An 18,172-nucleotide genomic window follows, 5' to 3' on the forward strand; every position below is an offset into this window, starting at 1 on the left:
CCTCGCTTTGGGTGCTGGGGTCACCCAGCAGGCTGCCTTTCCTCTGCCCGTGCACGTGTTTGCACAACACCAAGCACAATGCTGACCTAATTTAGAGCTAAGGCCCCAGCACAGGCAGGTCAAATTTCTTCTGACGTGGGTCTGTTGGTGTAAGAATGCTGTGTTTTGAGTCTCTGAAAGGCAAAAACTCTAATATCTATTGCTTTGCTTCCATGAGGGAATTTAGTGTGTTCGTGGTGACTGCAGCACAAAGGTGATGATTGCTTTGCTCAGAAGTGAGGCTGCAGAAGAACAGTATGCTGTGGGGAATCAGCTAGATTTGAAAAGTCCACTTCATAACGTGGGGATTTTGTAATTCTGATGAAATTTACTGAATGGAAATGTGTTTCAATGACGCGGGAAATGAGCAAACAAAACAAAGCATTTCCCTGGGTATTTGCAGTATGCTTTTCAGTATACACAATGGGTTGTGGTAATTATTTTTGCCTTGTCTTAATATTGGCAAAATTTTTCAAGATTTCTTTAAATAGAGGCAACGATGCATGCGGATTTTTCATAGGTGGTGTTCAATTTTTTTCCTGGACTTTTCAGAATAAATTAAGGCAGCTGTATGTAGTCTAAGTAGAATAGCACGATTTTAAAAAGGTATAATTTCACTTAACCTACCAAGTGTATAACTGCTTCTGCATAAAGTTTGGCATCTCACTCATTTTAACAAATATTACGTAGAACATAAATGTTTGAATTATTTAGCTTAGAGTCACTTGGTCCTGACTTTATTAATTTCATTTTCAACTTTTAAACTCTCCCATTTCACTTTCTTTATGTTCCTTTTTCTTCTTACTGTTAGGCTGTTTCCTCTTTGTGTTCCATCTCACAGTTACTTGGTCTGCAGTTACTTGGTGTGAAGTAGGAGTTAAACACAGTGGCAAACCACATCTCTACTTTATAGGGTAGTTCAGACCCACCATGTTTCAGACACTGGCCATCATGTCAGAAGGGCTGGGCCGTGTTAGGCAATAAAAATCGTTTTGTTAAACACCCAGAAATCAGAGTTTCAGTGAGTTCACTTGTGAAAATGTGTGATGGTAACTGTTGGGGCCATACTTATGGTCATTTTTATGACAAATCCCTTTTGCTTTTACCAAGATGGATCCAAAGCCCATTAAAATCAAAGGAAAACAAGGGCATACATGGATGATGCCCCTGGTGCTTGCATCTAAGATGTTTTTGTGCTTATCTATCACTGGGTAGCAGAAAGCGCACGTGGTTATTGTGGCAATGAGTCCTTGGTGTTCCCAAAAGGGCTGAAGTCCTGAGGCAGGTTCTCTGTGTGGGACAGACTCCCGTAGCCGTGTTCTGCAGAGGATCGTTTGGCAGAAACTCGCTCTGCCAAACTCGAGTGTTTTGTGTAGTCACTTTGGTCGGCCCAGCAATGGTAAAGCAGCCCCATGGTGGCTGGGCTGGCAGCAGAGCTCCTGCATGTGCTCACTGAGGGCTGCCAGGGCCCTGTGGGTGCTGCCGAGCACATCCCTGCCTCTGACGGCCAGCGCACCTCTGTGGTTCTGGGAAAGCACTTGTCTATAAAATGAGCTAAATGTAGGCAAGACCTATAATCTGTAAATAAAAGCGTAACACTTGGCATTAATGCTGCTGCTGAGTTCCAGTTTTAGATTTGACTCAGTTTTTAAGAAAGATCTAGAGCCAGAAGACAGACCCTTGTCTGTAGAGGAAATAAAATCTCACTGCCCCTTTTCCTCAATGAAAACCACACAGTGGTGTTCAGCAAGGTTCCCAAAGTGTTTGAAGATCACCAGATAACCCTCTTGACCTGAAGAAGGGAGAGTGTCATGGAGAAAACAACAGTTAATGACCTGGGTGGGCTAATTACTGTGTGTGTTCACTGTTCCCCACTCCCTCTGTGACCTCCATTATCCTTCCTAAGTGCACTTTGGCTCTTCAGAGAGCCCCTTTCTCCCTCTTCAGAGTATTTTGCCCTTTCTTTCTTTTTGGTCATCTTCAAAGGACACCGCAATAGGAATGTGAGATCGGTGGGCTCTGAAGGGCATAAGCGTATGGAAGATGTCTGAGGAATACGAAATTCAGGCTGAAATGTGAGCAAGGGAGTTCAAAATGTTCTACGCCCTCATATAAAGGCAGCTTATGGCCTGTAATGTTACACCTTGAAATGTAGTCTGTGATGGCTGATTCGTAAGATGGCGTGGGCTGTTCACTGGAAGGGTGACAGATCTGAGACCTCACTAACTGTTACAAATACTTCTAGTCAAGGTTCAGCAGCTAGTGTGCCTCCTGCCCTTCAGGCTGCACTGCCTACAGGCTCTGCAGACATACTGTGTGAGACCTTAGCTCACTCTTTTCTAACTGATCAGCTGCAGCTGCTTCACTGTCTACAGTTATGAGCAATAATATGTCTGCTTGTTTACAACACGTAAAAGCCTTTCTCTCCTGCAGTTGTCCTGCTCTTGGAAAAGGTTTAACCTGGCAGATACTCTAAACCTGTAGCAAGGCAGTGGTGATGCATGCCATGTCTGGGCACCCCTGCTGTGCCTGCCTGCCCTTCAAACTTGTGTCGTGTAGTCACCACTGATACCAGTATTAACCTACATGCTGCAGATCTTACTGTCTGTGTCAGTGAGATCTTGCCTCCCCCTTTCTTGTAGGTAATAAGAGCCATTGAAGGCTTGGAAAACTTAGAGCATGAGCTGAGAATGGTGTGAAGGAATCACTTGTTGGTAGAAAGCAGATTTATAGCTGAATTTTTCCACTAATCCAAAACCCATCTGCTTGATTCCCTGTCCTGGGAACAGATTTCAGTGTGGTTAGTTCTGAAATACTGATCTAGTACTGAAATTATGATCTAGTGCTAATGTTGAGTTTATTGAGAGATGTTTTGTGCGTATGGGAATACATGAAAACTTGTTGGGTGGGCTTTGTTCCTTTATATGCGGAGCTTTTGTTTTTCAAATTAAAAGCTTGAAGTTCTGTTGATAATTAGGGCAATATAAAATTCCAGCATATAAATATAAGCACCTTCCAACAGTGCTTCAAGGGATGCTGCTGACTTGTCAGCAATTTGAATGCAAAAACAAAACAATTCAGACCAAATAGTTTGGCTGGCACTCAGATCAAATGGAGAGATGTTTTCCCTTTCTCATTAAATCTGGCAGTAAGGACAGTCATTAATAGCTATTAAAGGCACTAAAGCTTGAAAACATTAGTCAGCTTCTTTCTCAGGAAGCCATAGTTGAGAGGAAACTGGGCTTTGGGATTCCTGCTTCCTGTCTGTTGAACCACGAAAGTGTGTGCCAAGTGTGTGACTCTTTGAGTGTCTAGGAGCTCTGAGTTGACAGCAAATGTGCCCAATGCACACCTTCTCTTGCTCTCTTCTGAGGCGCCGATTGCATTTTAAATATGATGCTAATATTTCCGATGCACCTTTATTAAATGTACAGAAATCAAACATGCCTAATTAAATCATTTGTAGGTCTGGTTCAGCAACCGCCGTGCTAGATGGAGGAAGCAGGCAGGAGCCAACCAACTGATGGCTTTTAACCACCTGATCCCAGGAGGGTTTCCACCCAGCGCCATGCCGACTCTGCCGACATACCAGCTCTCTGAGCCGTCCTATCAGCCCACCTCCATACCGCAAGGTACAGTAGCAAACAGGTACTTGGCTAGAGGGTGCTTCTGGGGGCTTCGTGTGTTCATCTACTGCAGAAACAGTTTCTTCTCAAAATGTAGAAAAAAGGATACTGGCTACTTTAGGGACTGACTCGGTGATGACCTTGCAAGTCTGCTTATTTAAAATATGTAAGGATTCTAATTTGTTTTGCTGCAAGAAAGAGCTGGTTCCATGTGAAGGGTGCTGTCTTCAGAGAAATAATAGTCTCACGCATTGCAGAGGTGTGGTGTGAAAGAGCAGCAGTTGTGTCCTGTCCTCTTTGTTGCTTTTGATGGCAATGCACTGAAACTTCAGTAAGTACTCCTAGCTTTTCCCAGTGGAAATAATCAGCTATTCAGACCATTGTTTTGCATTGGATAGTAGCAAGTTTCAGCATGGTAAAAATTTGTCATAACCTCACCAGAAATTCTGTGAATATTGGTAGCCTGGAGCAAGGGAAACAGATCTTTAAATCTGGTCTTTACTAGATTTTGCTGTTAAGGAAAATCCTTACAGGAGAGATTGTATAAGCCAAGTTACCATATCCTCCTTGATCTCTCTGTGAGATTTTTATGCTATCTGCTGTTGAATGTTGTTGCCAGATTATCTAGGCAATGGAATTTTTGAAAGCCCAGGACTTTTCCCATCCCTTGCTAGAAATTCTGCTGTGATTTGTAGTGAAACTGTGCTGTGACCAGAAAGGAGAAGCCTGTCTTCTAAACAAATTAAGCTTTTCTTTTATATGTAAGCTTATATGTGTGTGTGTACGTGCTTATGTATTATTATATACTAAAATACATTCATCTAAAATATGTTTTTTCGTATGTTATATATAATTTTGTGGTGTCAATTCTAAGCAATGCACTTGCTGAGAATTGTCTGAAAACTGCGAGTCTGTTTTGGCTTTTATGGTCTATTTAATAATGACGATTTCATGGAATTTTTATGTAATTTTACTGGCCAGCTAGATATCTAGCAATGTTGAAGGCTTACTGTTCTATTTAATCAGTACTTCCATGCAGGTTCTGATGAAATGATATCAAATTGAGCTTCACATAATGAACTTATTACCTAGAAAAAGAGGAGGGAAATGATCAACGTGTTTCTTTTCCTTCCAGCCGTGTCTGATCCAAGCAGTACAGTCCATAGACCTCAGCCTCTCCCTCCAAGCACTGTACACCAAAGCAGCCTCCCTTCAAACCCAGAGAGCAGCTCTGCCTATTGCCTACCCAGCACCAGGCATGGATTTTCCAGCTATACAGACAGCTTTGTGCCTCCGTCCGGGCCCTCAAATCCCATGAACCCTGCCATTGGCAATGGCCTTTCACCTCAGGTCAGTCCTGTGTTTTCAGACAGAGGATTTGCTGTATACCAGAACCAAAGAGTCTATTCCCTCAGGCCACAGTATAATGAATTGCCAAATTTAAACCATAATGTATTCTTTATATAAGCCACATGATTTCAGTTTGCTAGTTTCCTTCTTTTTTTATTTTTTTCTTCCTACTGGCTGAATCAAGAGTCATAGCTTATATTTAATTTCAAGTGATTTATAAAGTAATCCTACAGGGTTTGTGTTTATATTCATTTGTTAGGCATTGGTAAGGTACTGCTGTTTTCCTGAAGAACCAGTGCTAGGTACAGAAAGTAGGTCTTGTAGCTTTTGCGTGAATAAAATCTCTTTAAGATAACCTCACAAAGGTTGTAGCAGACACTATGGGAAAAGTGCTAGTGGTGCTAGGAGAGCTGTGAGGGCTGAACACTGCACTTTGAGATGAGCTATAATCGAGTTATAAATACATAAATTAGGAGCATTACTGCTCTTCGGCAATGTATAAATGCATGACTGCTGTAATTGTTTTTCTAATTTGCATGAGCTCTTCTTAGGAAATCACGTTAATAAATTGCCTTGATAATTGAGTGTCAGAAGGTTGGTTAAATTTTCCTACATGAGGCATCTGTCTGAAGCTGACATTATTAGTTAAACTTGAATAGACGGTAGTTTATTTTATTAGCTAGAGCTTTGCCCAGGTGCTCGGAAAGAGATGTCCACTAAATTCTGAGAAGTCACAAAGAGGATGCAATCTATAATTACAATCAGGAATCTCTTCAGGGCTGAAAGTGAGAGTTTTAACGGCTTTATCTGCTTTCCACCCTTTTTTCCTCGAAGTGGTTAGAAAAACAGAGAGAAGCTCAGAATGACACAAATGAAAAGTGAAAAGACAATTATACTCAATTACACACTAATCACCGACTATCACCACTGCCTAAGCAGGGAGAGGGCATTCTAATAGGCAGAAAATGAGATTTTAATGGCACAAAGGGTGGCCAAAATAACGACTCGTATATCTTTGCCTCCTTCGTTTTCTTCAACTTGTGGTTTGCATCTTGGGAGTACAGTTCCTGGTTCCTGTGCAACGGTGATAACTCTGTGCAGCTGAAAAGTTCAAAGGCACTGGAGTTGAAAAGAATGAATAACAAAGGCAATGAAATAAACATTTTTGCCCAAAGGCAAAAGTTCATAAACCCTTTTTTGTAACAGTAAATGTAATTAAGTTTCACAGATTCCTATAGCATAGAGTGGAGTACAAAACTTTATGGCTTGAAACCTCGAGAAAAAAATACCAACAGAAAAAACAAACGGATGTACTTCCAACAAGACTTGAATGGATTTTGTTCTAAAGAATTCCCATTTCTAAATGCAATCTTCAACAAAGCCACGACTTTTTAAAAATGGTTGGTTTCATAGTGTTCAAGGCTTCCACAGTTTGGATATAAATATCTTCTAGGATTGAGCGTTAATCCATCAAAGGTAGTTGTTAGTGTCAGTTTAAATGTATGTTGGTTCTGGCTATGGAAAATGTGATCTTTTTTTTCTTTCACAAAGCTTTTATTGTCTGTGACACAGAAGTTGAGCACAACAGTAAAGAAATCTTGTGATGTCTGGGCAAAGTGGAACAAAACAGTGAGGCCAGGCTTCCTCCCCCCCCAAAGCCTTGCTGATTTGAGGTTTGATATAATCAAAAGGAGATTCTGGAGCAGATTAGACTTCTTTTAATCAGTTTCTGGGCTTCTTTACACCCAGCTCTGTCTTTATGCTATGAAGCTTCTGCTGTTCTTTGATTTTCTGCTCTAAAACTTTTTCTGCCCTGGTCTTTAGAACTGTAGTCTTTATTCTGCACCTTTACCAACAAGTTTAGAAGGAGGCGGATCATTCAGAAATTGATGCTATGTGTTCATCACTGAATGTCCACAGGTGATTGCTTATATTCACTTAGATGTTAAACAGCTTCTTGACAACCTGACTGGCTGATAAATATCTTTCCATCACCTTACAGCAAACAAACAAACCAAAAAGCAGCTCTAAAATGCTCATGTATTGTTACCAATAGTACCTCTGAAACAGTTTTGGGGCCTAAGTGATAACAGAGACACCTTGGAATTAAATGGCATACCCAGGGTTTGTGTCTCTGCAACTATTCTGCCTTCTTTGTTGCATAAAACTGTTCATTATGTGAAACAACTGCGGTTCCAGAGAAACAATGATTGTACTTTAAGCCTGAAGGATGAGCCCAAGACATTGATCACATCAGTGCTATGCTACTGAGTGTAAGATGTGTTTCAATTGGTTTTGGAGGGTCCCAGAGGATCCCCTTGCTGGGCTTCCTTGGGACCTGTGCACTACAGGTGTCTGAGTGTAGCCAGGAAGTTTAAAGCCAGTTCTGCACTGGTGATTTTATTAAGAAAGAAACAGGAATTTTGCTGCTGAGTGGGCACGTTGCAGAGCCCTCCGTGTGTGTGGAATTTAGATTTAGAGAAAGGATCTTTTTGCTAGCTGGTGGATTTTTGGCCACTGTAAGTCTGGGTATGTGAGCAATTAAATCATGTTTCCACCCATCAGTGTGTTTCTCAGAAAAGCACTTTGGATATACTGTGGATGAGTGAATTTACAGCGACTTCAGTGGGAGGGAGAAGGTGGGGGCTTTGTCTGAACCCAAATCATCTTTTGTGAGTAAAAAATAAAAGCCTCAGAATTTGCAGAACAAAATCTAATATTAAGATTCATAGGATTCAAGTCTTACCAGACTTAAACCTCCTCTTCCCTTCAACTTCAGTTTGTTCCAATTGAGGGTCTGACATGCAGACCTCTGGGGATGCTTTATTTGCTGCGCGGGATGTTTCCTTTCTTTGTTCTTGAGTATGATGGACTGACATGTTGTTCAAGGCAAGAATTAGGTGAAGCACAGAAGAAAAGGGGAAATGACTGGGGTGCTGTAACTTTATTTTTATCACTTCAGCCATGAACTTGGAAGTTAGAGGATTGTACATCTTGCTCAGTTTTAAGAAGCAGAACTTAATGTAGCTGTCTTGCAGGACGGTAGTTTATTGGGAAATAAAACGGTATTCTTGTTCATAAGAATGAGAGAATAGGAAGGGTCCCACCTGGTTAACATTCAGCCCTTTATTGCATTGTAGCAGGATCTGCAGATCCCCTCTGGATGATGGATGGCTCTCACTGTGCATCTGGTTTCCTTGCTACCACCTGGCTGTGGTGAGAACCTGGCCTGCAGACCTGTCGAAGATAGGCTTCTGTGGGAATAAACTAGTGATGGATGTCTTGGGGAACTGATAGCTAGGAGTGTCCTTGTTTGTATCAAATAGAGAAACAACCAAGCCACAAGCACTCCATCTCAGCCAGCGCTCTATAAATATAATGGCAGAACAGAGATTATTAGTGTGTAATATATGTAAATCACATATTTTTTATGTTTTCTATGCCTATTATGCAGCTTCTTGGCTTTCATGCATACATTTCTGGGGATATTGTATTTCCTTTTCAAATTAGGTTCCAGTTGCTTAGTGCATTTTCTTTTAACAAAAATTGGTTAACTCGGAATTGTTAGGGAGCAGCATATCTGTAGGTGAATGTGTGTGTACAGGAGTTGAGCGTGCCTCTGAACTGCCATAGCACTTTCTGAGTCCGACATTAACAATCACCCCTGGTTCTCTGGCTGTAAAGCAGAAGACAGACTGCCATAACATTTGTCTTGCAAGAGCTGCAGGTGTTTGGCCTTACAAGAGAGCAGATTGTTTTTAAGACAGGATTTCAATATTTTGAACTGCTTCATTTAAGACAAGGAAAAGGTCTTTTCCGGTGTACATGGGCATCCCTTGACCTTGTCATGTGCTTTTTATTAATGTCAAAGCAGCACAGTTTGCCCTACACAGTTTGCAGGTTTGGAAGCGTGCTGTTTCTGGCTGCTCTTAGGTTCAGAGCGAGCAGCAACACTGTGCTCACATTGCTGCCCATGAGGCTACTTGCTTCCTGCAGTTAACTTTTAGGTAAATTTTTAACAGAGAAAGAACAAATGTGTGCAACCTGTTCCCTGCTGGACATGAGATTTTCTTTTCCTCCTTGCCCTCTAGAAAACTTCTAAGCTCTACTTTTTCCTTATTGTCTTTATCTATAACTGAGCCTAACTAGTAGCTTTAAAGACTGTATTTTCTAAATGGAAAGAAGATGGAATGTTGAATGTGCAGAAGATCACAATATTTTTGAAAATACTTTGCAGTTCTCATGCAATTACCTGGAGCTCAAGACTAATCTTGATAAGAAAATTCCAAGCGTTTCTGTGAACAGTAGTAAAATCGGCAGCTGTTTCAGGGTTTCTTTCTTGTACTGTCAAAACATTTCACTGCCTGAGTTTAAGGATGAACTTAAACTGTAACTTCTCCTGATGAGATAGATCCTAGGTAACTGGGTTAGTCTTTGTGAGCATTGGTTTTCATTAGCCTGAGGTGCAGACCTGGCGGCAGCTGTCGAATCAGTTAGATATATTCATATTGTCCTGTTAACTCTGCTAAAGAGAACGTTCTGTTAAAGAATCAACTTAAGTTTTCTTATTAACAGGGCAGGAAGAAAAAACAGGTGTTAATTCATTATGCCTTTTGCAACACCTTCTACTTACTATGCAGCTGAAAACATGCTTTTTAGTTCTACGTTCCTTACCAATCAGAACTCGTGATGTTTGTCACTGTGGTGTTGGCTTTAAGAACTCTTTACTTAATGAACAAGAACAGGTCAGGGATTTCTTTGTGGGGAAGAAACTTAATTCACATGATACAATTTTAATGAGAGCAATTTTATTTTATTTTTAGTAAAAATATATACATTAGATTTGAGATTTGGTGAAAGAATGAAAAAGTTCAGTCAATGGGATTATTTCTATTTCTGGAATATGAGATCAACATATGAGATTCAATAGTTCCATAATTGTTACCTTGCAAAAATAATAACATCATTTTGTAAATATTGTAATTATGAATATAAAATATATAAACATATTCATTATATGCATAAATTACATTTATTAGTATAACTACAACAGTAAACTGGTGACCTTACATTTTCAATGTCCAGCACAGCTTCCTTCCCCGTGCGTTTTTCCAATTTCACCTTCCTCTTGCCAGAACGTTTTCAAGGGCAGAATGCAGCCTTCCAAAACAGGTCTGTTCTTCCTGCTCAGAAATCTGAAGGGGCAGGGAAGGGAAAACAGCAACAGAACTCTGGACTCTGCTGAAAATGTAAGAGTAAAGGAACACAGTATGGGTGAAACTTATCAGTAAGTACTGTGATTTTTAATCACGGTTTATTTTCCACACTACAGCCATCAAACTGCAGCAGATTTAGAGTTCAGTGTTCGAGGTTTTCTTTCTGAAGGTGCCTTTGTGTAGGCACTGTAAGAAGATAATGCTTATCCAGAAGCTTTGACAGTTCTTAAATTAATAGATTTTGAAGCAGTTGATGATTGTGACTGGTAGATGTTTCTCTGCTCTTACACCTGGCTGCTGTTCCATGATGAATCCTCTTCAGGTAAAAAATCTCTTTCAAAAATGAAGCCTGAGTTTTTCCTACCCCTAACAACTCCCATTTAAAACAAACACAGTCTGTTTATTTGCCTTGAAGTTTAAAACACAAACAAAAATGTTTTAGCATAAAGCATTTTCGTGATATATAATAATTTCAAAATTTGTGAACAAATCTGTATGGTAGTTTCACATCTTTTTTTTTTTTTTTTTTTTTTTAACAGACATCACAAGAAACAAAATAAGCCTTATTTTGCACTCTGTGATATTGAAAGTTTTAGAATTCCCACAAGACTGACTCAGCTGTTTCCACAATAATTTGTATCACTTACAATATACACAAGATGACTGTTTAACTGCACTGCAGCTCTTAAAGTAGTGTTTTGCATTTGCTGCACATAGACTTTAGATTTGGACCACTTGAGAGAAAGTATGATTTACTTCTTCATGTGACTTGCATGCACTGGTGAACTTTAATTCTTTAATGAATTTGCAGAATAAAAATGTCTACAGGAATGTAAGTACTTGCATATTTATTCAGTTAATGGCTGGTACATGAATGAGGGCTTTGTTATAAGTAATCACTTAACCATCACTTAACTATGTTCTGTATTTTAGATTTCCAAAGGAGGATACTAAAAATATGACAGTGTGATTCGGTGAAAAGCCTGTATTGCAGTGGGGATCAGAAAGAGCAAAATTTAATCCATAGCAAAGTTGCTCTAGGAAGCAATGCCTCTGTCTTTAAATGTGTAGGGCTCAGTTTGCTTCAAAATTTCCAATCCCTCAAGAGAGAACTGCCTGATTTTTTGGTTCGTTTTTGCCAGGATATCAGTAACAGTAATCATTTCCTTGTAAAAGAAAGACTGAGTGCTGAATCAGAATGCTAAGAGGCTCAGTCTTGCCTAGTCAAAATAGCAAAATGTTTGTTTGTCCTGGTGATGGTTTAAACCTGGCATTAGAGCCCTGGCATAGACACTAATGGAAGCTTCATGAATAAACCCTTCCTTACAGGTCGGATTACTTCAGCAATGTTTGTTTGTCATCTTTTTTACATTTATGGATAATATTTCTCTTAACTATTTGGCAGGGATTTTGTAGCAACTTCCCCTTGGTTGATCCAGCCGTGTAAGACCATGTAATAGCTGTAATAGGGCCAAACGGAGTTCCGTGAGAATCTTGCTGTAAAAGCTTCACAGATCACGTCCCCAGGCCTTCTGACAGTGACAAAATTAACTAGTGTTTGAATTTAAAAGAAAAGGAAAACAAAATGTTTTTTGTTTGTCTAGCTTCCAGAAAACAGAACTGTGTGTTCTAGTTGTGAAGGGAAGGCCTGTGCGAGTCCAGCTGCCTCCAGTCTTTCTGATGATGGCTGGATTGTCTCTGGTGTGTTTTGGGTTGAGCAGCAGGTGAGAGAAGAGTTTACAGGGAAAGGAAAATCTAACCCTATGCTATGAACAACTCTAAGTAATATTGCTGTATTGAACAATCTAAACTCACAAGCCAGTACCTACAATCCCTAAGACTGCTTAACAATTTTGGGATATTAAGTATTTATACTTAACTACATTAAAATATATATAAATAATATATGATAGAAAATTGAACATATATTCATCTTTGGGCCTTCTATTTTGCCTTTTCAGTCTTAACATTTTTGAAGCTTCTCCATGCAACAAGATCTAGAGAATTTCTCTTAATTATTTTGATAGAATTACCTAGTCCTGTGAGTCCGCGATCTAGTGCCTGAAAATAGGCACTAGTTTACAGACAAACGGGGGTAATGTTGTGGACATCAGTAATCTCCTGTAGTTAAAAATATAATTCTTGTAGGATCAAGTTATCCTCTCAGTTGTCCTAAATGGTAACACCACTGCACCTTCTCTGATTTCAGTGTAGCTACCACTGATGTCTAGTGGTGTGAAATCAGTATGAGGCCTCGTTTGATTCAAGTACACAGAAGGTCAGATCATCGGATCTTCAAAGTTGATATATTTGCTCCTATTTTTATGAACCAAGTGTTTGGTTCCAAGTGCTTGCCAGTTGGCACAGAATTCTTACTCTTGGGTTTCTTCACATATCCAGCAGAAATATTCATGTTTAAGAAATGAGTCAGAAATGCAGCTCTGTGATCCTATAGGTATAGATCCATGTAGCTAGTTAATTTTATACAATCTACTAAAATCTGCCATTATAGTGCATTAGGGCTAACATTTTTATGTGCTTTACAGTGCAGTATTTTGTTTGTGAGAGATTTTTCTGCAGTGAAAAGAGTTAACAGCAGGTAATGCCATTCATCTCAGAAGGAGTTTGAAATTTGCAGTGTTTGTGATGAATGAGGGTATCTGACCCACATCTGTTTTACATTAGAATGGAACATTGCCCTGACATCGTTAGGAGCATTTGTCAAGATTCCCTGGACAGAGCTTCTGTAAATTACATGCTGCAAATGTGTCAGGGTCAGATAAGAGGATATCATTAACTCCACTAAAGTTTACTCGTGATTCTGTCAGTTCAACTTAATACGTTAACTGCCAACCATTTTCCTTGAGCTGTTTCATTAAATCTTTCATTCACAGGAGGGGGAAAAAATGTATCACTGTACCCAAAAAATATCGCACATGTTCTTTTCTCATAAATCATATTAATTGCAGACATGGTCACAAAGCATATTAAATGCAGGCATGCGTAAATGAATTAAAACATATGAGAATTTTATTGTGCTTATGGTAGGTCCTACATCCTTAAATATCAACCACATTAATGGACATAGTGCTTCATTTAAATGGAATGAGCTTTTCTCACTTTAACGGACTTTATTTCGTTAATGATAGAAGTATTTTCTACCAGCTGATAGTGGACCAGATGTTGTGTACGTGGCGTTGAAGCTTTCATCACTCGATTTCTCTTCCTCCTGGATCATAACTTTACCCAGAGATGCTGTGTCAACTCCAACAGCTAGAGACTTGTTCCAACGAATGTTTCGGATGTTTGGGATGTGCTCCATGAAAACTTTTATAGAGTTGACTTGTTACCATTCATAGCGTTCTTTTTGATATTCCTAAATACACCTTCATTTTCTGCTAACAGAATACACTGATAACTTTATTAATTATATACACTGTCTTTTATTGTGTAAACTCAAAGGCTACAGATCAACATTTTTTGCTTCTAAGGAAAACAAAACATGTGATGTAAACCAGCCTGAATTTTTGCATTCATAGGAGTTATTTTCTAAAATAAATGGGACAATTACAGCAGCATTTGGTTCTCAATGTTAGATCTGCCCTTGATTTTCCTTCTTTTAATTTCTTTGAGATCCAGATTGGTGAGGGTGACAATTACTACTTCAATTTTCCCCAATTAATTCAGAGGCAAGTGCACATTTTCCGGTAATTTTAATGGCATGTGGACTGAATAAATGTTTCGCAATGGTTAATGAAAAAAGATCAGATCTGTTTACTTATTTAGTATTATACTGTTTAATGCCAGCAGAAGATCTGTGTTGCAAAACCCAGACCTTCCTGTGTCTTTTGTATGCTACTGAGCTGAAGGTGCTGAGCATCTTGCAGACGCGGCCCATTGATGGCTATCTAATTGATTAGGTGAAAGTCAGCCATGCCCTTCCTGTAACTTCTTGTATGGGTGATAAGGTCATGGCACATACCATATGAAAGACTTCTGCCCTAAGGCTACTTCCCTTGTAGCTTTCAAAACAGACATAACCAAAAATCTAATTATTTAGATACTAATCAACTACAGCATGATTCCTAAGGCTTCTGAAGAAGACATTTCTACGAAGATGGTTATCCCAGTTTTCCCCACCTCAAAGACAGGGTGCTGTGCCAGTTCTTCTCCAGACTGTCTATTAGGAGCATCTTATAAAGGATGTTTAAAGGCTTGTACAATTTTCTGGTTAATTAAAAAAAAAAAAAAAAATTGTTTTGGGCTCTGTTCTGTTGAAAATATTAAACAGAAAAGACCTAAGTTACTTAGAGTGTGTAGTTGGCAAAATAGCTACTTGCCCAACTTAGCAATCCATCATAAAACTCCTGGTAGAGATGGTATGTGATGTGAGAGCTCAAGTGCAGAGGAGTGGCATCAGGACTCCAGCAGGGCTGTGAGGGCAACACGAGCTCAGGTTGTTCTCCCTGCTCTTGAACTTGGAACAGAACATGGTAAAATGCCGTAAATATTGGGATTTCATAGGTGCTATACAGGAATGGAAAGGGCTGTGCGCTTATTTCAGATTTCTGATAAACTATGGATGTTTAAAACTGTAGTCAAAACCATGATGCTTGCGCCAAAGTAAATATTTTTCACAGCAGTAATTTTTAATATAAACATTTATGTTAAGATATGTGGGGTTTTTTTTGGGTGGAATTTCTTATTCTTTTAAGTTCGCAACCTTGATTTTAAAGGATGAATATTAATATAACCTATGTTCATTGAAAGTATAATGTATCTAACATTGTATGCTGCTGATGCAATGTCCTTTCGTTAAACATGCTACATTTTCACAATCATGTCCCTTTCCAACAGTGCAAGAAAAATATGTGTATTTCCTAAAACAGCAGAACTTACTAAAATAATCTTGAAAATTTGTAATACTTTTCAGAATTCAGTTTGAGGAGGAAAAGTTGGGAGTCCCGTAATCTCAGCTTTTAGTGTTTTTTTTTTTTTTGTGACAAAATGCCACTCAGGTTGCCTTTCTAGTATGATGATTTCTTAATCTCTGGTCATTCAAGGGATTTTTAAATTGCATCATATTAATCTCAAATTCTTTTAACAGGTTTTTGTGACTTGAAAAAGAGATTTGAATTAAGTATAAATATATAAAAAAATATATATAACATTCTGTACCTGAATCCAAGTTCTTGGTGTTTTTAACTTCAGTGCTAGGATTTCACAGTGAGGTGTGCCGAGTGCATCTCAAGACATGATTTATATGTGTGATGCAGGCATCTGGGCGTTACTTTTTGAAGTCCTCTGCTTATGCCTTTTGCTCTTTTCCTTATTAGACATGCAGGACCTGGATTTGTCTTCCTTCCTACTCTCTAATTGTGATCCCTGGGGCTTGTTTCATTTATTGATTAAAAACAAATAATTCAGAGCTTGCTGAGTTGGGACTATGAGCTCTCTGCAACAAAAATCCCTCTTCTGTTGAAATGGAAAATAAATACAATTGAAAAGGGACACCAAAACTTTAGGAACCAGATCTATTTCTATGAGCATGACTTTATTCTTCACAAAACAGACTGCAAATTTAATAATTTTTGGTAGGTTAGAATAAGTACAGTGAAGCAAAATGATTATCAAAAAGTGTGTGTCAGATATTTGTAATGCTTTTTTGGAGGAAGACCAACTTAAAATTATAGGTTATGTTGTTTTGGCAGAACGTTTCCTCTCTATCTTAACCTGCAAATTGTTTCTCAAGCTTTGAAGTGCAACTTTGTCCAGCAGAAGCAAGCAATTCTCTCAACAGAACTTACTTGCAAAATGCGCTGGGAATGCAAATACGCACCAGCCTATAATGTGAGTTGATGTTTGTGAACCAAGAACTTAGCACTGCAGCTTCCTTGACTCCTGTTCAAAACCATGGTGCTTTTGAAATCTTTTGTGCTTTTCTATTGGAAATTACACCTTGGAGGGCTGAGCCTTTGTAGACACACGCACGTATTCTCCAGTTAGCTCTTTCCATTTAATCTCAATTCAGTTGTCGATTTTATAGCTCTGTATGGGCAGCTTATTAAGGGAGTCACAGCACAGCTGACTTGAGGTCAGTCTGGACAGCCAGACCATTTCTGTTGTCTCCTCTAACTCAGGATAAAGTTGAGAACTGGTATAATGAGCAGCACCTTTTTGCATTTCAGATCTTCAGACCGGCACGCAGTGTATCCAGTGACAGGAGTTAGGGCTGCTCTGCCTCTTCCCCACATATTTACGTTCATATGTTCTTGGTGCTGGGATCTTTGGTACTTCTGTCAATGGTATTGCTGTGATTCACTCCAAATTAATTTCATTTTAGAGGCTGCTGATCTTAGATTAAAATAAAAAAGTATGTAAACTTGTTCATAGCTTTTTTGCGTTGCTAGACCATGCAGAACTGCATAGGTGAAGAGTCACTATCTGTTTCTTATTCCATTATGCTTGAGTTCCCAAGGAATAAACATCTGCAGAAATCCTGGTTGGGGCACAAGATCAGGCAGACAAAGATCACAATAGTTTTTGACATTACTTTTCCTTCTTTGCCCTTTTTGTGGGTTCCTAGTCATCCGTTTTTATTTTGATGGGTAATACAGCTTTTTCTGCTCTTTGTATTTGTTAGCTAAGCGTAGATTGAATGCCAAGTCTACCTGTTTTAGGAAATCAATGAAAGACTTGCGGACTCCTACAGCTCCTACAACAATACAGTCTTCCATGTGTTTTTACTCAATTATTCTACCTTTCATTTTAGGTAATGGGACTCTTGACTAATCATGGTGGTGTGCCTCACCAGCCCCAAACTGATTATGCCCTGTCCCCTCTGACTGGAGGTCTGGAGCCCACCACCACTGTCTCAGCCAGCTGCAGTCAGCGGCTAGATCACATGAAGAGTTTAGACAGCCTGCCTACATCCCAGTCCTACTGCCCACCAACCTACAGCACCACCGGCTACAGCATGGACCCTGTCACGGGCTACCAGTATGGGCAATATGGACAAAGTGAGTACTGCGATGCAATCATCATTTATCAGTTGTATGTATTTGTTTGTCTGTAACAAAGAAAATTGCAGGAATAGATACTAATGGCTGACTGCTACTACTCTCCAAAATCAAGTGGAGTGCAGTGGTGAGATAGCTGATTGTTTGAGCAAGATTTCTGCTGCATAATTATTTTCTTAAGTGATGTCAACAACATCTTGATGTTATTAATTGTTGAGACATGAAACCTGATTGCCATTAGGTAAAACATAAGGGCTGTCCAAATCGAAATAACCACTGGCATTCCATTATTAGAAACACATGTTCTTAATGAGGTCAGCTCAAGAATCATTACAGTATATAATCCCAGATACGTAGAGTTTTGTCAAACTTGTCCCAGGAATAAAAATATTAGTCCCTTTCCTTTGATATCTCAATATTAAATATGACAATGTCAACCTGTAGTTGGCATGGCCCCATGCTGTGAGGTTGTCACAGCATGACTTAAAAAGCTTCTTTTGTTTTTTTTTGCAGGTGCCTTTCATTATCTGAAGCCAGATATTGCATAAATGAACTGTCCACTTCAAGTTAAAGCTGGTGTTGTTTTCCGGTCTCGCTCCAGAGCTTGGATACCAGGGATCTTCTCAACACACTGCAGTCTAAACTGGGGCAGTCCCAGTGAGAGAAGTAGGCTTGTTCTGTTCTCTCCAGTCATAGCTTTTAGTAAACTTTTGAAGACTGAACAAAGCTATACAGAAGACAAAGGCCAAAAGCAATAATGAATAAATAAATGCGACATAGTTCATTATGAGTGGGTACACAAAACAGAGCAGAATTTAATATTGCTGCCTGGAAAACATTCCATTTTTTTGTTGAAATTAATATGCATTGATTGGGACAAATGGAACATTTTGAAATTTAGCAGTTGAGCTCTGCATACTCT

The 18,172-nt window shown here is 39.2% G+C and overlaps 1 protein-coding gene across 3 annotated transcripts in view; it reads left to right on the top strand.

Moving 5' to 3' along the window:
* The window catches only part of PAX3 (paired box 3), a 61,926-nt gene extending 44,117 nt beyond the window's left edge, over positions 1 to 17,809 (top strand). For all 3 annotated transcript variants that reach the window (XM_042820826.1, XM_042820827.1, XM_042820828.1), the window contains exons 6-9: positions 3,506 to 3,671; positions 4,801 to 5,015; positions 17,004 to 17,250; positions 17,764 to 17,809. In XM_042820826.1, the coding sequence (XP_042676760.1) occupies positions 3,506 to 3,671; positions 4,801 to 5,015; positions 17,004 to 17,250; positions 17,764 to 17,798 (663 nt within the window). In that variant the 3' untranslated portion in view covers positions 17,799 to 17,809. The remainder of the gene's footprint in view (positions 1 to 3,505; positions 3,672 to 4,800; positions 5,016 to 17,003; positions 17,251 to 17,763) is intronic.
* The last annotated feature ends 363 nt before the right edge of the window (positions 17,810 to 18,172 follow it).

This window comes from Centrocercus urophasianus, unplaced genomic scaffold (assembly GCF_019232065.1).
Source record: "Centrocercus urophasianus isolate 14NV4802_14NV808 unplaced genomic scaffold, USGS_Curo_1.0 seq_19, whole genome shotgun sequence".
NCBI lineage: Eukaryota > Metazoa > Chordata > Aves > Galliformes > Phasianidae > Centrocercus > Centrocercus urophasianus.